Genomic DNA, 26,329 nt, shown 5'->3' with positions numbered 1-26,329 from the left:
TGGATTCATCTAGACAATCAGTAGATTTAGGTAGCATATATTTCCGGAATATGATACTTCATTTAGCGGACCAGTAACAAACTTTTACGTAAAATAGCTATATACAGGGATGGATTGAGCGTGAATATTACGAATTTCCATTTAGAAGATGCCCTTAGTCTGTTTCAGCGCGTAGGATTGAAGTAAAAGGGGCATATAATGTCTTTGATTGCAATTTGTGCAAAAATCATAGCTTCGTTAGCTTGTCATAAAGCACCGTCAAACTGAATCATTAAGTGGTCCTGTGAGTCCTTCGGTTTGAAAATCCTTGCTCGCTCAAACCTGTGACTTTCCTTCATGGTCAAGGGGAGAGATTTAGTTCTAAATCTATAACGATATCGAGGCCCCATCACTAGGTTGTAAGAAGCAGGAGAAATTACATAGATCAGACAGGATTGAAACTGTTGCGCTTTTTACCTAAAAGAATACGTCACCCCTTAGAAAAGTTGCTCCTAACATAGCTACGTATTTGTGCAAAAACTATGGCCCAGATTTTGACGTTCTCAGAAAACGCCATGTGATCGTTTCTGCATAGGCAACAATGAAGCTTTAGCTTCTTTTTATATATATATATATATATTTAGCTTCCATGAAGAAAGTCATATGCAAGTTTGCTTACAGAATTAGAAAGATAAATAAAAAATATATATATAAAAATGAATTAAAGAGAGTACAAAATCTATTATTACGAACTGCCGTCATTTGGAAACAAATCAGCGTACCACATGCTTAGTACAAAAGTAGCTCCAAAGGATAAGAAGACGTGACAAAGAAGATCTAAGTCTAGCAAATTCAAGCTGATGTTTATATCTTATCCCTGTTTCTTATCACAAAGAACCGATCAGGTGGTAGTATACCAATGCCTGAAAACGAAAAGTCGTCGTCCACTGGCTTGTAAACGGTCGATTTTCAAAAAAGTTAAATCCTCACAATTACAGTTAATGTACATTTACCTCACTGACTTGGCACAGAACTCGTTTTTGTATGAAATCAAATTAGTTCCGTAGAGCATGCGTTTAGTCATCGTTTTCATATGAGATGGAGAAAACTCGTGTAATTGATGAGTAAGAACTTTTTGAAGCCGTACTCCGAAAGCAACTCCCACGATAGTCTTCATATAAACCGTAGCTAGTATAGGTGAAAAGTCTTTTTTTAGTGATGAAAAAAGGCTTTTTACTTTGTTTTACATCTACTTTTTTTTACTTTACTTTACATCTAATTTGTTTAGAGTGGAACATATTATAACGATTTACCTTCTGACGTATCTAAAAGAGGCTGTTTAGCTTATTGGTATTTTATTATTATTATTATTAATTTTATTATGAGTGAAGTCAGTGCTACCCTAAACATTTACATCTGTACCACGGTGTCTGTAGTAAACGGTTATTATTCAAACAAATGGATTTCGCAGAGCAGGAGTACTTTCGGTGCTAGTTTTCGCCTAGAAGTTAGAACACTTCCTTTCGCGTATCCTTGCGCATATCTTTGCGTATAAAAGTGACCACGAAATAGGCTGCGAAGCTGCTTTCACTCGTCTTAGTTAGTATGGTAAGGAAAGGAGCTGTGGGAACTACATCGAACCTTTCAAAAATGTCTATTGTGTACTTCAGGCGAGTAACAGGATCTTCGACGTTAATCTAGATCAATGCTTCTCCTAGGGGTCATGTTGAGCCTTTCTGTTTTCTTATTACAGCCTCAGTCAGATCTACGCTAACTGGTGCTTATCGAAAACATTTCAGTTGCGTGGGAGATAGATTGACACAGTCTTTGAATCGATAACCAGCAAAGCGTTAAGCTCCAAATTCAGACCGTCGATGTATGTGTTTTGTCTCAAAACAACAACAATGACGGCCATCTAATTGAAAATAAATAGTATGACTCAGATATGGCTGCGAGTTTCATGTATAAAATATTTTGTTTTTTAATTGCACCACTAAGTGATAGTTTTTGGAGTTGCCTCGGTGGCAAAACGGCCGCTCAGTTTTTTGGTGGACGAAATTAGCAAAAAGGATTTCTAATGTTGACTAGGGCCTAGGTAGTTAGATTACTTAAAAAGAAATCGGCAGATGGGGAAAATTCGACCTTTATTTAAGTTAAATGAATACTGGCTGGCTACCTAGTTGATACTAGGGATTGGTATTGTTGTCGAATAAATAAGACCTTTTTTCAATTTCCGTTCTGTCAATTGTATTGTATTAAAATTATCTGGAATGACAATAGAAAATCTTTGCTAGATCGAAGGATAAACGGAAGGCCTGGAAGCGGACATGGGTGCATTGCGCGTAAAAGCGTTTCTCTGGCGCTCCCAGGAAATGGGATTGTCAATGCACCCGAGATTATACCCGGAAGTCAACTGCTAAGGCAATCGCCGTAAAGATTTTTATAATTATTGTATAATAGAAGAACTATTCTCATGTATTCAAATGTATCTATCTTCGATAGTTACAAGACAATGTGAATTTCATCTATGGGGGTCTTAAAATCGTTCTAAAAGCTTGAACGAGTTCCCATTAAGTTTTGTGAACAAATACGTTGCAAAAGAAGTCCATAAATCATATTACTCTAAACAAATAGTTCCGATACTGGTATGTAACACAGCGAAATGATATATTCGTTCAGGTCTACTGGCAGACGATACTTTTTTTATGGCCAGCCTCCTGTTTACAACACCGAATTTATGTATAGCTATTAACCAAATAGTATACTCCTGCGACATAGCCTTCTATGAAAAGAGAGTTCTAATACAGAGCGCGTAAAGACGAAGCGAGAAAATATTTTAATCACGAAGTTGTAGAATTATTTTATAAATTTATACGATTCTATGCCCAAAAAGACTTCGATACCTGTATAGGTTTCGTCTCATCGAAAAAATGTTTATTCTGTATTGGATAAAGATGTTTTGAGGCTTGCGTTCGTACGAGCTCGATTTAAAATTTGGCGGTCATACTGCATTCGTGTGGTGCCATTGTGTACGCTCTAGGTACAATGTATTCGAAACGTGACATAATCAAAGAGAATAGCAACTTAGTCTGTAGAGAACGTGCCTCTTACTTCGGCATTAGCTTATTTATTTGTGTTTGTTTATGTAGATTATTCGTCGTTAAGATCTGGTGTAATTAGCGTATAATCGAAATTAAAACCAGGGGAAACTGGTCATAGTAGGTTAACTATGAATAACCTTTTAAGGGTTCTGTGAGTTGGTCCTTCGAATGCAGAATTATTTTGGCGTTGCTTTTTCTCCCTGAAGGTCCTAATTAGGCTAGATTATTAACCGTTATTCACCCTATGTGACGTACACGTTTATGTTGCAATAGACAAAGAGTGGGCGGCACACGCGAGGTTAGGTTTAAGCGAGTTCGAAGTGGATTAGCAGCCACACCTAATAATGAGGCGATATATTATACATTTACAGGCAACAAGAGCGCGGACCGCAATACACAACACTAAAAACGGTAGTGTCACACCCATTTGAATGTATACCTCCCTTTCGTTAGCAAGTGTACTTTACCTAGCAAGTAACAACAACTAGAAAAACAGCCATCGCGATTAGGACATTTGCCTGCAGTCAATTTTGTTTCTTTCTTGCCCCTCCCAAGTAAACGAAGTTCTAGAATAGTGAGTTATTATCAGTCCCTCATATTTTCACTCATTTATATAAATGAAGCCATATTTTGGATATTTGACATGACCTCATCAGAAGGCTGTTCTGAAATCAATAGTGAGTAAGAGTAAGTTTAAGATATTTCAAATTTCTTGCAGCCCAATAATGTACAATATATGCATGATTAAAGTTGCTTAGCAGATGGTAGACGAGAGTGGGGAAAACCATAGTAAATTAATCGTGAATGACTTTTTCGCGAGTTTTTTTGTCTTCCCCGACATCAATTTCAAGGCGCCAATTTTCATTAACAAATTTCTAAACATATTTAGGCCAATAAATGCGAATCCAATTAATAATATTTTCCAGTAAAATAAATATAAACATTTATGCAACAATTTAAAATGTCTTATAGAACGTAATACGTTGAAGTCACTATGATTATCGTATGAATATATTACTCTAGTAATGACTGGCGTTGTTCGTCTATAGTGAGTACATTTTTGTTTAATTTACTTTTTTATGAGGCAGATTTCATCTTTTTCCCTGTCCCATTATTATAATACCAGCATAATATATAACAATAGCAGCAGAAAGTTAATAGCACTTAGGGCTGATTTTCAATTAGGACAATTAGGAAGGTATTTTTGGTCAAATCTTACATCAATAAAAATGCGAAGTACTGAGTATACTTGTTCTGCAAGTTTTTTTCAATTCATAGATTATTTAACAGATTTGCATCCCTAAAAGGCTTTCGACCTTGTACTTCTGATCCCATGCAGTTGATTATGAAAGTTTCAGATCCGTCTCAAGTGAGGCAAAGGTTAGACCTTCACTGCTCTTTGCAGACCCGCATAATGATTTTCTATTGTATAATAATAATTAAGGTCGGTCTAGTCAAGAACTTACTTGTTTCGCTTCCGCATGCATGTTATGTTCCCTGATGTTGGCACCGTCGCAGGCGTATTTGCCGTTGTGTGCAAATGACTTTTATGTATTTGTGACGTACGGAAGATCGAGTTAATACCTTGATGTGCTGTTGGCGGACGTCATGTTTAAGCGATTTTTTTCGAATCGCAGCTGATTCAAGTGACACAATTTTGTGTCAATTAACACAATCTTGTGTTTTGATTACAACCACAGTATCGTCAAACGCCGGCACTACTTCTCGGAGGCTGGTTGTGTTTTCGTCATTATTTCGAAGCGAGTTTGTATTTAGCTGCTGCTTTTTTGTAATATCCGCATCGAAGATGTGATTGATGTTGACAAAGGATTTATAGGATCCATGCAATCGGTGGACACGTGCCTAGGACGTGCTTAGGACGTTTGTAAGTTTTGTAAAGCAAATAATCGTAACATTATTATTGTTCAAATACACTTTTATAAGAAAGCTTTTTCAACTTTATTAGGTCGATAAAATTGAAAAACTTACTCTAAATACAATCACAATAACATTCGATACGGAAGGTTTGAAGAGGTGCATTTCTTTACTTAAATCAACTTTTATTTATTGTGTTGACTGCACTATTCGAAACGTGTTACTGTTTAGATTCAAATGATTATAAGGAAAAAAAACATGCATAAAGTAGAAGTAGTAACGTTTTATTAAGTATTTCGTAGGAAATAATGTACATGCCTCTAGGTAAAATTGGAATGAAAATATCGCTCAAAATCAAAGACAGACCATTACAAAGATCACATCGCAGTTTACTGTAGCTGGAAAAAAAAAACATTTCTATTATTTAAAATAATTATTGACATGTGTTTATTTTGCTCAGCTCAGCTTGACTACTATTGTGATATTTCCGTTATCAAATTGCTAGCGATTACTGGTTTGTTAATTAGGATAACAGCACTTCCAGCGTTAAATTGGGCAAAACTTTCTAGATTTGGAAGCTTATAAGCCTATTTAGAACCTAAAATCTAATTAAGTTTCTAGTTTTCTTTATTGGAACATTGTTTATAGATGTAATTCAACGTTACAGGTGGTTTTTATTATGCATCAATAGTAGTCGCTTGCACCGTTATTATTAGGCCACATTTTGAACAATCTTTGATGGTAATACTGTCGTTAGTTACTCAGTGCCGAGCACCTCTTAAACTATGATCCTTTGCGATCAACAAGAGCGCTCACAAATTTTTGTAATACTAACTTTGTTTTGCTTGATAAACATACATATAAAAAGGTAATATGCATAACAAACAGCGTGCATGATGGCAATTTAGGGTTTATCAAGTCATTTAAAGTGTGTCTCTTCTATGATTTAGGCTTATACAGACTGCAGCCAGTAATGAAATCATCGTTTGTCATCATAATCATCATCATCATCAGTGTTGTTTACTTTGTTGGTGAAAAAATGATTGGTCCAAATTAGAAAGATCATTTGGTATGCTGCGTTCACGTAGCCGGTGATTGATGAAATTCCCAATGAATATTGTGAACGAAGAAAGATATACCGTTGGGTGACAGCAATCTTTTTCAAGTTTTATTAAAATATATTTTTATTATTATTAAATTTATATGATTACTTTTATATTCATTTTTCTTGTACCTCAATATAACTTTGAGTTTAGTCTGTATACGTTTCGACGAAGTCTGATATAAATAGAAATTGATGTAAAATTTCATTATCAACTACATCTGCTAGCTGATACGAGCTAATGTGATAACACATGTGCAACCCGAAGGTTACCTAGCTTTGAGATCGGGCGCATGTTTCTCACAGTTTCTGTAGTAATCCAAAGAGACATGTACAGACAGGACAGAGACAGAGGCTGTCATGTGCTTCAGGCTGAGAGTAAGGCCTCAATACCTACTAAGGACTTAATATCTAAGCTCACCCGAATATTCAAAGCTAGCGTCTGACCCGATTTTTTGCCAAACTGAGCTCCAGTGATGACCGGTGACCTGACGAAGTGATCCTTAAATCCCAACTTGCTTAATCACGAGATGCTTATATTTTTCTATAGAAGACGTTTGGTATATTGGATGACACAGTGAATTCGATGAATAAGCGAGGAGGTAACCTATTGTTGGTGAGATGTCGCTCGAGGTTTTCCTCCGGACACTCGTAAAATCTGTTTGCGAACTGTTTCTTCCCCTAAGATCTGTAAGAGCTCTACGTAACGTAGTATCTATTTAGCTTCACAATCTCCGTCAATTCCCTTTATATCGAAAAAATCACTTACCGAAGACCCGAAAAATAAAAAATTGTAGTTAGGTTACTCGGCAGCTAAGTTGCCTTCCTTAGGCCCCTCATATTTTTCATTTTCATTTCTTTTAGGAATTTTAAATCTGAAAAGCGTTGTTGATTTCTTCTATAAAATAGTCATTGCAATACAAAATTTTGATCAAATCAGCTTGAAATTGGCGGGACAGTTTACTATATTTGCATAGTCCTCCTCGTTGGTAAAGTCCTTTGTTGACTTCCGCAATGGTAACTGCTATCATACGTGGCCCTGTAACACCCTAGGCAACGTTCGCATTAAGACCAGGCCCTTATTCAAGCCCATTTTTTAGTATCAAGGTAGAGCTTCGATGCGGCTGTGAAACGTATAGTGTGCACATCTGTGCTATCAGGGCATCATAAGAACAAATCAAAATATTTCGTTTTTTCAACAAAGCTTTTCTTACGTTAGAAGTCGTTACGATGCCGATGAGCGATAATAACGCGTCGTGCCAATGGATAATTTAACTTGTTAGATAGATTTTCTATTCACACAATTTACGTACGCATTTGCCGTTATTCATGGGTCGAATTTTCGGATCACGAGGCTAGCTATTTAAGAGACCCTTTAATAGTTACAGCAGGAAAACGAGGAGTCGGTTAAACAGAATTCGTACATAATATTCGGAAGAACAGCATCATTAAACCTCTTCAACTGTGCATGGCATCAGTTGCGTTAGATAAATTTGTAAATGAATCTCTCCTGTTATCGATTTCTTTATATTTTTTTTTTTAGCTGTGGGCTTATTTTTTTAATCTTATTATTATAGTTGTTCCATCTGCTCACCTATAGTTGCGATTTATTGGCCCTCTTTCACTGTCCTCCATTTATTTTCAGCGTTGTTGTGCTTATCACTTATTACCTGCCCGTATTTTATCCACCCAAAAATCCGTTTAAGATTGCTAATATTAGTAATAGCTGAGATACTACGTGTGAAGTCCAAATTGCAGCGGCAGCTCATCTAATCTCATCTATATTTGCAAATCTCGTACACTTTTCCAATATAACCCCGCAGCAAATACGAGGTGGTAAAGTTAGATTGCAGTTCTATTAGGACACTATTTCTGGTCCTTTCTGCCCTTTGCTTCGTTGTTTCTCCGTCGCCCTCCCGAGACGTCCAGCGTATTGCTCGAAATACTTTATCTAATCTTAAGGTTGGATGGAAGGGGCATCGCGGAGTTGGCGGCAGAAATAAGCGATGCACCAAGCAGTAGACGGCAGTGTAGATGTAAGCGAACAGCGTCAGTCGCGAAGCAGCGCCTGAGATACAACCGCTTGTGGCGAGCGCCTGTCGTCGCGGAGTTTACGTTAGGGAAGCAGGGTATTCAATATCACGTCTAATGGTGATTTTGTTTCTATTCTATAACTGTGTTGTCTGATATGTGTGTGCAGCTTTTTGTCCAGTAAGCAGTTTCAAGTGCAGGGAGAACAAGGAAACGCCGGCGTTGCGCGAAGACATCGACAACCAGCGGCAACCTATCCATAGCGGCCCCGTTGCTCGACGTGAGAACGGCATACAAACTACGCGCTTGTCTCTTATAGGAACTTTGTGTGTCGTGTGCCCAACACGGATTAGTCATGCCAATGATAAGGTGACGATGTGCTACCGTATCTACCTATTTGGTTCAATACGTCACCTTTAGTTACAGTGGTGTGTCTAGCCATCGTGTCCATGGAGTGGAGAGCTCCATGGAACAAAGGTTATTGTTTGTACAAGAAACGAACGTGCGTTACACTGTGACATTGAATTTGGCTCGCGGTTTTAACGGCGATTGAGGACTTCAGACCATTAACGTAACCTTCATACGGATACCTGGTGGTCTTTGTTTCTGGTGATTGTAGCATCGTTCTGTAAACAACTTGTATGACTCTTACGGACGGTAAATAAGAATTTTGGATCATCTCCGATTATTAGCATTGGAAGAAAGAACCAACGTTTTGTGTTGTTACAGGTACTAGATTTCCAGATACTCCCAGCTAGGTTTTCTAACCTGATTTCAAACTGGTTTTCGGCGAAAATCGTTACCCTTCGAAACATTTCATATCTATAAGAGATTTCTATAAGAAATACCTATAAGCCGCCTTTCATATGCTCATCTCAAAGCCTCCATTTAACTTAGTCTCGCTTTGTTATTATTCTAATCTTCAAACTCCAACTGCTCAAGTGATATTTGACATAGAATCTCGAACGTTCGGTAGCCCAGATCTACTTTGCATGCACTTCAGCAGACTGACGCCGGACTTTAATTTACAAGGTCAGTTCATGTATGCTCCACAATAGTTGGCTCCTTCCAGTAGTATGAAACGCAGAATGTCTACGCCCGGAGTAGAACTTACCACCACGTGTTTCTGAATTTAGGAGGGAAACACGTATGGTGTCTGCGGGAACTTTGATGAATAAAAGAGCCTAACTTCGCCCTTTGCAGACAACAGTTTTCTTCATCTTAACAATGCTAAAAAGCAACGCATCCATTTCCTTAATTGATTTTTATTTTTCCTGCGTTTCTGTTTTGTGGGCTTTATCCTGTAATAACTTAGATCTTCGCGCGGTTCACCCTTTTGGAATCGAAACCGTCAGCGCCCTCTATGGCATCTATTGCCACTTTCCTTTTGTGGCGCACACAAGGCATAGGACTACTGTAGGGACTAAGTTTAGGCGACGCCTTCGCGCTGTTGTGGCTGGCGCCCGTCTGTTGTAACGGTCATCGTGTCGGGTAACCTAGACCGGTGTAGCCGGTATAACGACAGCCGAACTACACCCTTCCGCGCAATAATTTCTCGTACACACAGTATATATACGTGACCAGCGACCAGATCAAACTAGACCAGACCAGACGATTTTGAACCAGCACAGAACCCTGCCTCCTTATTAACACTGTTCAAAGCAGCAGAGGCAGTCGAGAACTGCCGCAATGGCAAGAAGTACCCGTATTGCATTGATGCCGATTACCAGTGGCTGTGATAGTAACCACGAAATTATCAGAAACACGAGTGGCAATCATTACAGTTCCTGCGCGTAAGGCAGCGACGTTACGACAATCGACAGTGGCATAGATGATTCATGGTAATGGTCTCGCGCAGTGCTACAGGCGACAGCAGTTGTAGACAGGCGAATTTTCTATTACGATCAGCTATGTATTACATATATGCACACATGTATAATGTATAAATGTATATACACACTTAAGGCACACGCGTGTTAAGGCAAGCGTGGTCAGTTGACGATGCTGCTGAGCTGAATGGTTATTGTGCATGTGGTGCCTTCTCCTGCCGGGGATGGCTACACCACTCGACTCAATTTCGCGGAGGCTGCTAAAGCCAAGTAGGACATAAGCCGCTGTGGAAAATTTTTTATGCAACTGTTGCTGTTGTTCGATATTGTTGTTGTGGTCTGTGCCGTGCGATGTTCAGAGTGCGTCGCACACTCGTTCGCAGCGGTCAGCCCTGTTAGATGTACGTGCCGTAGGGGGCGTCCGTATCGTAACTGTTGTTTGTGGAGAACGTCTAACCGTCGATGTGTTTGCTGTCGGCTAATTTCGACCGAAGCTTCTGCTAGTGCTATTGTCATTATATATATATATATATATTATTATAACTTGATTATATGATTGCCATTACAGTTGCTTCTTAGATAGAGACGATACGGCTTGCAAAGTGAGCTTAATATATATTGCTACTGGTGTTCTTACAGTTAGCTGTTGCTGCGTACGGTCATCAAAAGCGTGCTTGTGCCGACGAAAAATTGTAAGGGCAACGTTTTACTAGAGTGGGATGTTTCTCCCTTGAAATCGTTGTCAATGGATAACATCACTACTCAGTGTATTACATTGTCTACACAGTGCATGGACGTATCGTATCATCACTGGCTGTTATCCTTTCATCAGCCTTTTTTTTTTATAAAATACGTTCGCATCATGTACATATATATAGTAATTATCGGACATTTCCTGGTTAATAGTCAGCTCCGTGCAGCGTTACATGAGCTGCGGTATTGCAATTCCGGCTGAGTGGGCTGCAACACGGGCCGCAGCAGGTGACAGCGATCGAATATTCCTAATGTCGAGCGGTAGTGAGAAAATTTTGTCATTCAGACTGGTAAACATAACTGCTTCTACCTACTGGATACAAAAATTATTGGAGCTTTAATTTTCTGTACAGCTGTTAGCTACGCAAGAATTAAATGAGTGCATGTGGCACCGTGTGATTGAAGCTAGTCGAAAATAGTTACTGGGTAGCCGGTATTCACGTCAACCAGCACCAGGTATCAGATTGGGCTTTGACACCATCTTGTTAATTACGCTGGACACGAACGACGGATTCATGAAAGCTGGCTCGCTCATGGCCTGTTGATGTGATGGACTTGTTTTTAGATGTCAAGCCTTAATTTCATATCGTACCTACCCTTATACGAACAGATTTGAGTTTTGCTTATGAATGCGCATAGGCTGCTATATAGTTCGAGCCCAGATCTCATTTGTGCTCGGTCTGCTAGACCAAATCGGGGTTATATGGTTTAATACGAACGTACCATATAACTCGTGAGAACATTTAAAATGTGTACTTTGTCAGCTTCTAAATATTCTTTGTGTTTTGCAACCGATTTATCGATCCAAGGCCGAAAGATAACGATGTGTACTCAACATGTAAGTGTGTAAGCAGATTGAGCTAGTAAGCTCGAGTGATATTGCCGTATCTGTTTGCCTTTGAGGCGCCCATTGGATACTTTACCTCTATTACTCCAAGTCAATGCGAATTTGGTCTGTCATCCATTTCGATTGCTTATAAGTATTGTGCGGATTTGTGCGAAATGTACATTTTCGGTCTAGTTTCTTACATGATTGTTAGCAATTCTATAGGCTAGCAGTTAGTTTTGACTACATCGCTGAATTCCTCTCGCTCAACCGTCTCTCCCTTGAAGTTAAAAAATATAACCAAAGCGTAAATCGATACATAGGTGAAAAGTGAGGGTCCAATTAGTGGTTTCAAAACAAAGTTTTCACTTGCTAGTGATTCTTGCTAATTTCTGTGCCCTATATTGCGCCGTATGATTATCTCCTTAGGTGGTGGTGTCAAGGGACCTTTAGAAAGTGGCTACCGCCGTTTGGTTTCAACGGATCACGACCGTGTGCGATTTGTCTTGCAGTTCCTGATTTGTCGTACGATTGATTTACTAAAGCGGACTTGATACACAGTGAAAATGGGTTTGCTATCGGAGGGAACCCCCCTAACCTGGAAGGAGGTACAGAAGTATTGTGAGCATGTGAGACAACACGCGATCATACAGTTCATCAATCAATACAATAGGCTCAAGGATCGACAAAACGATTGTCTCAAGTTCGGCGATGAAATCGAGTATATCCTTATCAAATTCGACGATGAAAACAAAACTGCAAAGTAAGTGCCCATGTATGTTAGTTTGTGCTGATAGAATAAAAGTGGTCATTATGCGGTACCAAGTAATGTCGTCCTGTCTTAATGCGGAGTGTACGGTGAAATCATAAGACTCGAATGACCACATCAGTTCTAAACCTTGAAGATGGCATACGTGCTTAATGTGACTGGTAAACACCTTTGGGATATAAAATGATTAGTATAAAGTCTGCTCCAGAGAAATGTTCATTTCTCGGTAACCCCTTACTGGCCAATCCCGGTGTATGATATAGTAATAAAAAATAGATGAACTTGGGTTGTTATTTGTGAGGATTGCCCGGGCCTTACGTGTGATCCCTTGCATGACAAAGTGTCCATCTTGGACGGCACGTATTGATCCTTGCTTTTACCACATACCGCTCGATATAAACAAGAAACCTGATACGAATAAAACAATATCAGGACCTGTTCTGCTGTTACAAGAGCGATGCTAAGCTGGGTTCTAGTTGTTACCAAGTGCGAACCCACAGGTCATGTTGCCAGACATTGCCATAATTAGCAATACTGTAGGTTTTGCTGAGTGTGATTTCCGGTGAATCAGCTATTTGCAGAAATAACAGGTTTTGGTCAGTCAGCTTTTCCATTACATTGACCTTGTTTGACCTGATTTCAGCTAAAGCAACTCCGCTAATGGGCAGTGGATATGAGTCCTGACTTCGATTTAATCACAATGATTAGCGAGTGAGAAAATGGTAGCTATCAAAAAAGTGGGTGTTCTTACGGTGCGTGTAATTATGAACAGATGTTCATGAGGCGTATAAAAGACAATCAGCTGAGTAACTTTGCTCTCATCAAAAAACACTTGGACAAACCATATCAATCAAGCGGCTGTAGACAATCGCTTTGAATAAAATCTGTCGGCTTTGCAATAAAGCGCTTTTCCCATTATCAGAAAACCCAAGCTGTTTATAAGTTTTAATTTGGTTGTATTATAATGGTGTCAAGGGCCGTTTGCCCATACATCATGGTCTCAACTGCCAATCTCAATTAAGTCTGGCGTTCGGATTCTTTTTCTATAGATTTACTTGCTGCTATTCATAGGACGGTGCCGTATTGGTATAGAGAATTTGAGACTTCCTGAGTAATTCTTCACTCTGCTTTGATTTGTTTCAGTCGTTTTTATTGTAACTTCTAGAAGTTGCCGTACCTTCCCGAATTGTTTACCTTGAGAAACATGAGTGAAGCAGCAGAGCATTTGTTCCACAGTGCAAACCTAACAATAAGTTATCACCCGCTAGCAGGTGTATGGCGATAGGTCGCGTTTATCAACTTCTCAGATCGTTTGCGACTTCCGCAAACGAATAGAAAAATTGAACAGGAGGAAACTATTGGGATGATGACACTTCTGCTGTTGCGGCGATAGCTGAAAAATGCCTGTTGTTGACGCTTTGCTGGAACTTGACTATACATGTCGGAATAACATCTTTAAAACGATGCCACCGTTGCGTTACGAAGTTTTATAGACACATATTCTGTTGCTACAAGTTTGTTACTGCTCATATTTTTATTTCGTATTTGGATTGAAGCCCTTAGCAACGACTATAGATGCCGTTTGCTTTGTATTTTTTTTGTTGCCTTACCTGTCAAACTATTTTAGTAAACAATCATGGAAAACACTATTGAAACAAATAGAAAACTGTAAAAATATTCATGAAGTGTTGTTTATGATCACCAAATAGATGAAGCCAATTACAAATGAGCCATGCGAGCGTCCCCGAAGTATCCAATAAAGGCAGACGCGAAACTTACTGAACATCATGTTTCTGCATTATTAAGTAGAGTTCATAAAATGATCTGTGTTCATAAAGCCGTGTATTTACCCATTCGAAATGAATGTGTCTTTTTCTATGTGGTCTTCTCTGGACCTCGATTGAAGGTCCGTTATAAAAGTATCTGCGACCTTCCAAAGCTGCTTCAAGAATAATCTAGGATGCAAGAAAGGCATCCATATCAATTTTTGTTTATAGCGTTCCAGCAAATGCGAGCGTGACTGTCTCACAAGCTTGTACGCTGTCAAATAGGAACTTCGCGGTTTGAGGCCTGCCATTAATGTCTTTTCGATGATTATAAGTCAGAGGCGTTTGCTAGTTCATTTCTAGTAACATAGTCGATCAAAGGTCATGTTTCTCTGATAAGGGTCGTTGGAAAACTCTTAATTATTCAGCTAAAACAAATACCGGGGTTGTAAATGAAACTATGTGACACATGCATCTACGCATAAGACCTATACTGATAACTTCTTGCAAAGGCCTTTTTTGGGAGACAAACGACTAACTGTTAGAGGAGTTAACGGCAGAGGTGCTGTCATAGGGAAACGACTGGCGAAAACAATTACATTGAGGTTAACACATTCGAAATTATTGCTCTGGATGTTTTTTGTTCACCATAAATGGATAGGAGGACGGGTTGCAAGGAGAAATCGGTAGTTTTGCTTAAATCCTGAAGGATCTATTTTTATCTACATTGGTTACTAGTATATTGGAGCTAACTAGAATTCCCGAACGGTTTATTCGCGTCACTTCTATAGGATTTCAAACGTAAGAAAAGGAAGCACTTCGCAAAAGTTAAGTGTAACCTGCATAATCAATAGATTAATTGATGAATGTGATCATTGCGAAGGGAAATAGTCTGTTTCGGTAAAGCAGATCCGTGGTGGTGTGGACAGTGTAAAGGGCATAAAGGACTCTACTCTCTAAGAATACTCCAAACAGAAAACATGAGTAATCGATTTACTACAGTCAGTAGGATCGACGTAAACAGATCTCGTAATAGCACGACCTTGAAGAATCGTGGAGTGATTGTTTTTTTTGCTGTTATCCATTCACCGCGCATACGGACAATCTTCGTGTCCCTGAAAAGAACCAATTTATCCTATTACATAGGTCACAAAAACGCATTACATCGGAAGAGGAAGTTAACTTCCTATGTGTGTGTCTGTGTGTGTGAGTGTGTGTGGGTGTGTGTGTGAGTGTGTGTGGGTGTGTGTGTGTGTGTGTGTTAACAGTGGCCACTAAAATGGTGGTTTGATGGATCGGTCAAATAAAGCTTGCATCAGAAGTACTAGTAAGCTTTTTAGGGAACAGTGCCTCCACCGCGGCGGGAACGAATTTCGAATGTACTATAAGCAAGAAGTGTCGCGGTCAAACTACTTAGAACTGATAAATTACAAACAAAGTATCATGGTTCTGAATCTGACGCCGTACTCAGTTTGCTATTGGAGAAGTTAAGATTTTTAAATTCTAATGTGAGAGATGCTTAGCAGTGGATCCATTAAAGCAAAACAAATTTCAGTAAAACAGTAAAATAAAACCCCTTGGAACGGCACTAAGAGCCACGGGTAAGCACATTTTGAAGCCGCAGAGACCTTTGGGCTGCAGAAGGCATAAGCGTTTTCTTGATGATGCAGCGATTAACACCAGCTAGATAACGATTAATAACCAAATACGTAATAACGTGAAACAAACCTCGAATCTATCTTTGGTTTTTGGTCGACTTCGTGTTCCTCCGTAACGTTAAGCGACGAGGTCCTATGACTCGAATTATATATTGCGAAAAGATCATATCTGCGACGAACCCTGGAACCTACTTCTAGCAACATCTTTTTAAGCTGTTTATATATTGCAGAAGCTCAATTCGGTAGATTATGATCGGTGAAACCTGAAAATAGCACGTTTTGGTAACCAAAATAGTTTTTGTGTGCTATGCTTTGATACATAACATATGGTGTAGATGAAATATTTGCTTGCTCTGATAGAGAAACAATGTATTTAACCTAACGTACTTAGTAGTAGTCAGTAACTTAACGAATTGAATCTTATGTCAGGCATGTCAGAGTATACACGAATCTGAGTTCGATCAGTTGCAGATGCACACCTTCACAATTGCCCATTCTCTGAGGTCGTATCGTTCTGTCTTATTCTCTCTACAGATTGAATAAAAAGAGCTCGTTATGTTTCATGTAGAATACATTATAGATATATACAAGAATAGAAGCCGTATTTACGGAGTAGGCTTCCGAGTCTCTGACTTAAAGCTTTAAGTTATTTAAGCTTTTTTTTAATTCCAGATCGGAAATTGTATCTTTATTTGTTGTTTTTGTCTTTATTCTCATTTTACGTCAGCGAAACGTGCAGTATATCATTATTTGCTAATATAGACTAATGAACATCGGCCTAGCAGGTAAAGCTTTAAACGGGGAATGACGTGTTTGAGATATTTGTAGTTCATTTCGACCTGCCTGGTAACGTCTGTTGATATTCAAGTTTAGTCTTATAAGTTTCCAGATAACTTATCGTTCTCCGGTGGTTGGGTTCGACGAGCAACAAAATTAAATCAACTTAATAAATAAAATTAAAATTAAGTACTTTTTCATTGTCAAGTTTTTATAGGGTATTTTCACATCTAAATTTTTTTAGCATCGTTTATTGTGGCTTTGTTACGACCCAAAAAGATAAGAAAATTAGATATGTTAACACTGTAGTAATTTAATACATAATAAATCGAATACTTGATAACTATAAATTATAGTATATGATCATATTTGTTTTTAATTTTTAAATGTTTTAATTATATTAAATTACAGCAATTATTCCGAAATCAAACTATCATAGCTCTGACGTGAGATGCATGTTGTAGTATTATGTGCAAGTCTGCTTTGCATTGACGCCCGGTTCTATATCATTTAGACTTGTTAATAGGGCCCGACAGGGTGATGATTGTTTTAAACTGGAAAGTTTCTATCTATGTACGAAAAAAATCTTCAGTTTGACGTAGAATCTGTCTATTCTTCGGTTTATTGGGGTGGTTAGGTCCCCGGTTGCAAGCGACCGGTTTGTTACGCTAGAAACCCAATAAGGTCGTGGCACATATCGTTGGCTGAAATAGAGCGAAAAATTTTTTAACAATGTTTGTTTCTCGTGCATCGAACTTCAAAATAGTAAGAAACGTATTGGGATCTAGTAATTGGATTTATTACTATGCATATATATGTGCAATGGACAGTCCGAATTCAAAATATTAATTTATTACTAGATTCCAATAGCACTTAGCGGCCATGTAAGTTATTACGTGTTAAGTGCCGTTAAGAGAACTGCGTTTCAAAAAGGGTTAATAGCTCCTCGATCGTATCTATAAACTCAACAGACATTCATAAACGATATTAATTTGAAGAAAGATCAGCACATGCAGTGATAATATAATGTAAATACTGCTATTTTTTCAATATGGCAAAAATAAAGCTTATAAATATATATAAATATAAAAATAAAATAAAAGAATATATTTTTCATGAGTTATTTTATGAACGTATGAGCACTTTTCAACTTTTTCAAAAAAAAAAAGCAAACCCAGGTAAATTTGTTGCAATTGAAAAGATAAAGTTTTTAAGGGACGTAGAGAAAAAACATGTAACAGAAGATTCAATTGTGAGCTGACTGAGCTTGGTTCCATTCTTTTCTTTCTAGCCCATTTTATGCTTTTTCGCTTAAGAACGTGTAAAAAAACGACAAGGTTTTACTGGCTAAGTCTCGCACCGAGTTACCATAATAGTGCAGTTGTAACTAAAAGGCGCGTGATGTGGTCCAGGTTCGAATCCGAGTGTAGTCAGTTTCGTTTATGTGCTAAAAGAAACTAGCCGTTTGAAATAACGGTGAAACTAACGGTTTAAATCCAGGACGCAGAATTAAAAACACCTCGTAGGTGTTGCAACGGATCAGAAGCAATGGATAGACGGAGATGGGGCAGAAAATTATCAATTGCCTTACAAACTCTGTACCAGATCGTTGTTTGTTCAACTCACGGGTTGCTTATGAAGTGTAGTGTGCAACCTGAAGTAGTTTAAGCCGATTTTCTTTAAGGATTGATTCATAGATCTCGATAAATAACTTGTCAGGCGAGTCGATGTATGGGAGATCTTCGTATTATGGGTTGAGCAAGTTATGCACATACATATATTTTAATTAACAGATTATTTGATTTACGTGGCTATGAATTACAGGAGTGAAGTTCTGAGGGGAGGTGAAGTTCTTAACGGTATCTTGTGGTGACAGCATACACAAAGAAGGCAACCTAACTAAGTTCATTACGAGTTAGTTAGATATTTGAAGTGGGATTTACTTTTTGCTTATCGAAATATCAAGTTGAAGCTGATTTTAGCCTTCTATGCTTTCCTGAACGAAATTCACAATATTTCCAATTAACACAACCACAAGAATAGATGTCATTAACAAGTATATAGCATTTTTCGCTTATTATTTTTTAAGTATGTAATGTAGACATACGTGTCAGATATTCGTCGTACAGTGCCCTTTGCATGTAAGGGTCGCTTTTCGATTTTAGTATCTGACATGACGTACACAATTGTAACCCTGCTACAGGTTGAGTCTTCGTGCGAACGAACTGCTTCCAGTACTACAACAAGAAGAGAAGACAAATCCGACAAAATGCAAAAGTCTTTGGCGACCGGAATTCGCTTCATATATGATAGAAGGCACTCCTGGCCAGCCGTACGGGAGTCTGTTATCGCACCTTAACGTTGTCGAGTCAAATATGCGAGACCGAAGAAAATATGTTCAAAGGCTCCTTCAGGTTTGTCAACAAAAGTTCACCTGATATATATATATATATATATATATTTTATATATATATATATATATATATATATATATATATTCGTTGTACAGCTATAGAAGGAACAACCAGGTTACCGAGAGATGTTTCATGCTGTGTGTATATACAAATAGTCATAAATCAATTTATACATGTACATATATATATGTGTCGGCTAGAGGTATTCTATTATATGGATCGTATTTATTGCACTCATTCGGAACAATTTGAAGGGTTTAAATATATGCTACTTGTTCATCTCAAGAGTGGAATTTCAAACTAGTGGAAGTTGAAAACAAATTTTAATATTGGTAGATTTCGACCTATAATAAAGCGCATAGTAATATAAAAGCGAGCTCGATGAGTTAACGTGATCAATTAGAGATTCTAAAGACCGATTCGTTTTACCTATGAATCATTGTGCCAGGCTTTGCTGACAATAAGCTTATATGTATAAAAAATATATGGTGCACTGCATATTGTGATGTAATTCACGATGTGCTTAACATCTTTTAAGGCAAATGAACACCTGATGTGTTTGACGACATTCCCTCGACTGGGCCGTGGAACCTTTACGTCACCTGCATTTAAACCAAATTGGTCAACATCTTACCTTCAATCAATATCGCTCCCTGATGAAGTTGTCTTTCAAGGACATCCGCGCTTTAAGACGCTCGCCCGTAACATCCTTGAACGACGTGGCAAAAAGGTCAGATATATATATATACGCATTATTTACATGAGGCTGGTGAACTTCGTTCGGTGGAGTTCGGCGGGCGCGTATGTTCCATAGCGGGGCTTGATTCAGTTTATTGAAATGAAATACTGCGATAGAAGTGTAGTGTAAATTGTACTTGTGCTTCGCTCAATATTGAAGGTGGCCATCCATGTGCCGATCTTCAAGGACGAGAAGACCCCGAGTCCATTCATCGAAGAAGATTTTGGCGACCCAGATGCGAAACAGGCAATCAAGCCTGATCATATCTATATGGACGCCATGGGCTTTGGTAAGTTTAGGACAAACGTACGTGTCGAATTGTTTATATTTATGAACTCACGCTATGGAAGCGGTTGGTTAAAATGATTTCAGTCAGCATACCTACGTTGCGTTAAAGGTCTAGATATGGCAATGAGCCAAAGTTGGCACCGTTTACGGAGTTCGTTTTTTAGAATTTTATATATTTTGAAAAAAAAACAATTGTTTCAATAGAAAATTTAAAATAGAAATTTTATTTATTTTTTTTATTTAATATTTTGAGTTTTCATGTGAATCATTAAAATCAGCCCAATGTCCGCGTTCAGTTCTGACCAGTCTGGCAGTAACTTGTAAAGTATTTTAAATGGTACTCACGGTGCGACGCACGGAGGTTTTGGCAGGCGTATTGGTTGGTTAACAAGTTTTACGACTTCATTCCTCCGTGTGTCGCCTCTATACGGAAATCTTTGCGATGTGCGGGTTGACAATGAATGCTAGAGTCTATAGAGGGGTTCTTCAGTTTGAGTTGTCATTACCTGTCCGATGTGATTTTTGGTGCCTGTTTCGTGCATTAAAGAAGTTGATTGCAAATCAATATAAAGATAAATACAATCAAGAACTAATATTAGACGTCGATGTGCGTACTCTTCGCAGGAATGGGCAACTGCTGCCTACAGGTAACCTTCCAGGCATGTAACATTTCGGAGGCACGGCGCTTGTACGATCAATTGGCGCCAATCTGTCCTGTAGTGATGGCGCTCAGCGCGGCCTCACCTGTATTCCGTGGATACCTGGTAGATCGGGACTGTCGTTGGAACGTTATTGGTTCGTATTTTGCTATGGCAAATAAAGCAAGTTAACATATCGCGAATCTCCTTAGGATTTAAGGTCAACACTTTGACTTTCACAGGTGACTCGGTCGACTGTCGACGAGACGACGAAAAGCAGCGAATCAAAAAATCACGCTATGGAACTATCGACTGTTATATCTCAGATAAAGGCGAGCACTTTAATGACATCGAAGTCGTATATAACAAAGAATACTATGATAAGCTACGCGCTAATGGAGTAGACCACCTCCTAGCACAGGTTGGTGTCTTTTACGTTTATTATGTGAAACCACGTCAAACATTTACCACACCTCAACAACAGCTTCGAGCCAAAAGCAATTTTGCCTCTATGTGAGCATCAAGGCCCTTCATTATGTACGCAACAGTACTCACATTGTCCATTATGATTTAGTTAAAATTTGCTATTTGATGAAATTGTGCCTAAATAGAATATTTGCAGGATTTTTGGGTACGCTGTTGTCATGGAATTACTGAAGCATTGTTAAAGAACGATAATCTGAGTGAACACATGTATTCAGTAGGATGCTCTGAACATCGTGCAGGTAAATCGAATCGAGAGTCGGACGGAGCTAAGTACCATTCTAATTGAATCACACAATGGGCTACCGATTCTCGGTCGACGAGTTTCAAAACCGAAGCACTCAATCGGTTCTACTTCATGCCGTTCGTATAGCCAATTTTTAACCAGTCAGAATCATCGACCTTATCAGCTCTTGTTTTGTCAGGGGGCGTGTCGTTTCTCCGCTATTCACCCGCAGATCGCCGTCAGTCAAACGTTCCATGTCAACGTGATGAAGAACCTGAAACACACCGCATTCTACTGAAGAATTCTCTAGAAGTTCCCCCGAAGCTGTTTAAAAGTTGTAACAATATTTTTTTCGCTTTATCTTCACGATCCCGCATCAGTGAGCACATACAGCAAAACGGAGCTGGTTTTGCCTCTGTTTTTGCAAAATAGACATTTCTGCTGGTGAGATGCTTAACCCAGTTATCGCTCTCTGGGTTTTAATGAAGCACGTAAAAGTCAGTCAGTACTTTTGTTCCATCATAACGCTATGTACGGCGATAAAGTGACTACATCTGGCTACGGATCAATCGAATCTCCTCCTTCGAGCCGAAGCATTTTTCTTAGGAACATCTTGTGGCGAACAAATTTTGATGCTAATACTATTAGCCTTAAAATTGTGTACGGTAAAATAAAGATGATCATACCTACTCATCAGGCATCATTTACGAGTTGTTGACGTCATTAGTTATCTTTTCCGCGTTAATTTGCGGGAACCAAGCCCGAAATAAATCTAGATCGATTAACACTGTAACAATCCATATGTGTATCTTGCTTTTAGCACATTTCGCACCTGATGATTCGAGATCCGCTAGTCATCTTTGAGGAAAAGATCGACCAGGATGACGCACGCGATACGGATCATTTCGAGAATCTCCAGTCGACGAATTGGCACAATATGCGATTTAAGCCACCCCCGCCCGAGACATCAATCGGTTGGAGAGTGGAGTTCCGACCGATGGAAATCCAGACTACCGAGTTCGAAAATGCGGCCTTTACAGTGTTCATTGTTTTGCTCTCCAGAGTTATTATATCCTACGGACTCGATTTTCTAGTGCCCATCTCTAAACTTGGTTGGTATAGAACAATTTTATCATTGATTGATTCCGATTGTCGTTTAAGTGTATTGTGGAACGACCCGGTCGTTCGTCTTGAAATTGTGTTATTATTTGAAATTAATAATGTACGAAAAGTGCAGCTGTATTGCAGTGTAACGTATTGAAACACAATCACATTTAATAAAAATACAAGGGAAAAGCGCGGGGGGGAGGGGGGTTCGTAGCACATGTGTGAATTTTTACATGTCTCTTGCAGATGAAAATATGGAAGAGGCCCAAAAACAAGATGCTGCACGAAAGAGTAAATTCTGGTTTCGACAGGACGTTATCCTTGAAGGATTTGGACTCAATGGGGTGCACCACGAGGATGGTACGACGAGGTGTGTGTAAACTCAAAATTTGTTTGAAACAAAATCAAAATATATTGGTATAGTATAGGCCTTATAAATTACAATGTATTTAATTTATAAACGAAAAGTAAATAATGAAATGGGGAAATAAACAAGGCATAATTATAGTTTAATACTGATCATCATTATATTTCAACGGAGCAGGCACTGGGATGTCCTGAGTATTGTCCATAGGGCCAAGCAATTATAGCATTAATGCTACCTGTGCGAGTCGTCAAGTCTAATTTCATTATGCTTCTCCGCAATGGGTGCACCATATTTAGACTTTAAACGCATACGCTCTGTATGTGCGTATATCTGCAGGGATAATTTGACTCCAGAAACAGCTAGAACAAATGGTCATCCAACCCCCTGTATAGTGAAGATGACCGCAGATGGGATAATGAATGGGACCGAGTCATTTCCAGGCCTGATCCCGCTGATCAAGAAGTATCTCAAGTCAATGGAGGTCGATGTTGACACGCAATGCACTATTGCGCACTATCTCAACCTTATTTCGAAACGGGCTAAAGGCGAATTCCTTACCACAGCAACATGGATCCGGCAATTTATATTGAGCCATTCGGACTATAAGAAAGACTCCAAGGTTTGTGGCTCAGTTCTCCACGTAGGTTTGCAATTTACGTTTAGATGGGAATTACTTGTTATGCTGTAATGCGTTTCTGTAATTTTTTCTTCTGGTCTTCTACTGTTTATTCTGTAACGTAATTGTTCTTTGAATTTGCCTACAGGTGAGCGAGCTAATTACGTACGATCTGACGCATCGTCTAGTCGAGATCCAGGAACAGAAAATCGATGAACCTTCACTTTTCGGCGAATGGTGCTCGAGGTCGAAGTCGCAAGTGCCTCGAGCAGTTCTACGTAACCAGTGCTGTTGAAGAGACAGGTTTCCCGCATAGCAAAACAGGACAAGCTAACCGTATGGAACCTCAAATGAATCAACTGTGGCAATCAGCACTGCTGAAGAGACAGGTTTCCCGCATAGCAAAACAACACAAGCACAACCTCAAACGAATCGACTGTGGCAATCAGCATCATACTGCAAAGCTGCTGCGAAGCCTGTGATGACGCACCGACTTACAGCTGGTTAAAGGCCAACAGGCAATTTCGGACATAGGCCTGCGGGTATATATTACTCGGAAGGGCTGGCAAGACAAAATATTGTATTGGGTAGGTTTGTACAAGCAGATTATTCTTTACTTTTGCATTTGGCCACCGTCCTGCCTGATTGTGAAAATATACGAAAGCAATGCTGTGATTAGCTACCGTCGGAGCATCCTGTGCCGAGGATCGAGCAGGTCCTTCGCTAATCATTGTTATGGCAAAACACGGATATGACAAATTATAAATTAAGTAATGAATTTTGACGTTGACACAAAGAAACTCTCGATGTATCTATTATTTGACCGCAGCTATAGTGTTTGTTTACCAAGAAACAAGATACATTGGCGCGAGTTGTTTGTTGGTATATGAAATTTTACTTTCCCGGTTAAGTAGATCTTAGCACAGAGTCACATACTATATGCGAGCGTTATCATGAGCAATTAAAGCAGCTTAGCAGAAGACTTACTCCATCTTGGCTATGAGCCTACGAAGTGGTGGGTAGTAAAAGCAGAGATAGGTAATGCAGGCAAGTGATAATGGTGTCGAAATAATGCCAACGAGGTCTTTTTGGGGCTACACCGACCCCCCGTAGATAAAATGGCGTATTTCTACTGTTGTTGATAAATATGTATGTCAGCTGTATGTAGGTACCTTCAGTGGTTTGCCTGATCGCAGATACCAAAATACATATTCAGAGTAGGGATACATGCGTCGCCATATATCCGTATGCTGTATTCTCGTTTAGCGGCTTGTTTGTTTGTTTACCTGTCCTTTGATAACGAATAGAGCTCACCTGTAAATATTGATCTGCCGGAAAAACCAACTTTTAACGAGGCAACCAACGTATAATGATTCTTGCCACCGGATAAATTCTAGAGTGTACGCAGTGACGGAAGATGGCAAAATCAGTAATAGCAATCATTATATTGTGCGAAATGTCTTCTGATTTTTTTGGTTATTCGCCCTTATTCTTGCCCCAAACTGGGTTTGCTGTACTGCCATGGCAATACTTATAATACGATTGTGTTATAGAACGACACCAAACAATGTGTTGGAATAAACTATATAGAAACATCCAGGTAGATATGTAAGACATGCTACACCAATAGTCCCGCGACGATCGAAAGGGACGAGACTAGCTGTTAAGGCTACGTTGTTGTACGCAATTCGATTCGGAAGTATTCGAAAAAAACTACTGTTGTTGAACCAATGACGATCAATCCTATCCGTTTAATATAGCTTTTGTGCTTTCTGACGTAGCTAAATCAGCCGTCAGTCCAGTCTCAATTATTAAGAAGGATTCGACAGTAACTTGCGTTATTTTTGAGTATCGGATGCTACAAATAATCATGGCGGCTTGTTTGCAACAGGCTTTCCTATATGCTTATTGTGAAACACCAAATTGTAATTAAGCGATATTCATTTATGGCCGTGACAAAACAAATAAACGTTGATAAATATGCTACAGTAAGCTTACTTGTCGTTATTTCTTAAGTTAGAGGCAGATTTCTGGATGCAATTCTATATTGAAAACTATTGGCTATTCAATCAAAGTTCCGTCTAGTTACACAGATGTAGAGACCCTAGAAGATCTTGTGCGATTTCCCATAACCGAAATGTTCATGGAGCTGATTTTCCCATAGACAAACTAGATTAAATATTGCACAACAGGGGGAAAGCTAGCACGGTGAGATGATAGCATAGGCATAATGTTCATGCAGACGTTACCAAGTCTGTCAAATTAGACCCTCCGTGTGCGACTGTCATAGTGGCTGATAAGCGACCTGTGACGACTGCGGACGTCGTCAGCCTCGTTCGTGTTGCTGCTGGCCTGCACCTGATGACTGAAGTTTGCTAATCGTAAGAAAAAGAGCGGCATCGCTCCAGTTGTAGCTGCATTATTGCGCGTCATCTTGGTGGGGATCTTCGGAAATGAATCAACGTGGCGGTTCAGTGAAGCACATACTGCTACTCCCACGTCTGCTCAGTCTTCTACGTATATGCAAACGGCCTGACGACGCCAGAGGCCCATCGCTAATATGGCTAATCTAGGTACGCTTGTCCTCAGCAGCGCTTTCCGTGACGTATACAGCTCTCCGTATTGAAAGCTTCGTCTCAGATGTCGAACGCGCAATACGAAACGAAGACTGTTCGGAGAATTGACTTTCCATATATCTGGTTATTGTCGGGTGGCTGGGTCATCGCTGCTGCTTTGTAACTCGAATACAGAACTGGCAAATCAAAACTTTAGCAATGTTGCTACCAGACGTTGTTGTAGCCTGCTCATCAAACGAGTACTACCCAATAAATTTGGTAGAATTTAATTCGCATTGTCAATATATTCGCACGCAAGATATTATGTCTGCCGTTGTAAAGATGACCGTCACATTTCGGTGCAGGCCTACGTGCAACTAGTTAGTCCATCTTCTGTCGTGCGTTCGTTAAGCGCTTTACTGGTAAAGCG

At 39.2% G+C, this 26,329-nt stretch overlaps 2 protein-coding genes across 15 annotated transcripts in view; one reads left to right on the top strand and one right to left on the bottom strand.

Annotated features, from left to right (window-relative positions):
* LOC111246790 (uncharacterized) overlaps nucleotides 1–26,329 on the bottom strand; it is a 96,213-nt gene that overhangs the window by 51,931 nt on the left and 17,953 nt on the right. The window lies entirely within an intron of this gene.
* Nucleotides 4,775–25,336, top strand: Gclc (glutamate--cysteine ligase). 12 transcript variants are annotated; one of them, XM_086985338.1, is made up of 11 exons: nucleotides 4,775–4,965; nucleotides 11,926–12,259; nucleotides 18,670–18,880; nucleotides 19,419–19,610; nucleotides 19,779–19,908; nucleotides 20,532–20,702; nucleotides 20,788–20,966; nucleotides 22,075–22,366; nucleotides 22,608–22,731; nucleotides 23,065–23,347; nucleotides 23,493–25,336. In XM_086985338.1, exons 2-11 carry the CDS (start codon nucleotides 12,063–12,065, stop codon nucleotides 23,637–23,639), a joined length of 1,926 nt encoding a protein of 641 aa, XP_086841464.1. In that variant the 5' UTR covers nucleotides 4,775–4,965; nucleotides 11,926–12,062; the 3' UTR covers nucleotides 23,640–25,336. The 12 variants fall into 12 exon arrangements, with proteins under 12 accessions (XP_086841464.1, XP_086841467.1, XP_022651677.1 ...); XM_086985341.1 differs by lacking the exon at nucleotides 4,775–4,965 and adding an exon at nucleotides 8,188–8,208; XM_022795942.2 differs by lacking the exon at nucleotides 4,775–4,965 and adding an exon at nucleotides 8,225–8,745.

This window comes from Varroa destructor, unplaced genomic scaffold, assembly GCF_002443255.2.
Source record: "Varroa destructor unplaced genomic scaffold, Vdes_3.0 BEIS01000003.1, whole genome shotgun sequence".
Taxonomy (NCBI): domain Eukaryota; kingdom Metazoa; phylum Arthropoda; class Arachnida; order Mesostigmata; family Varroidae; genus Varroa; species Varroa destructor.
This window is presented reverse-complemented; position numbering and strand designations above follow the sequence as displayed.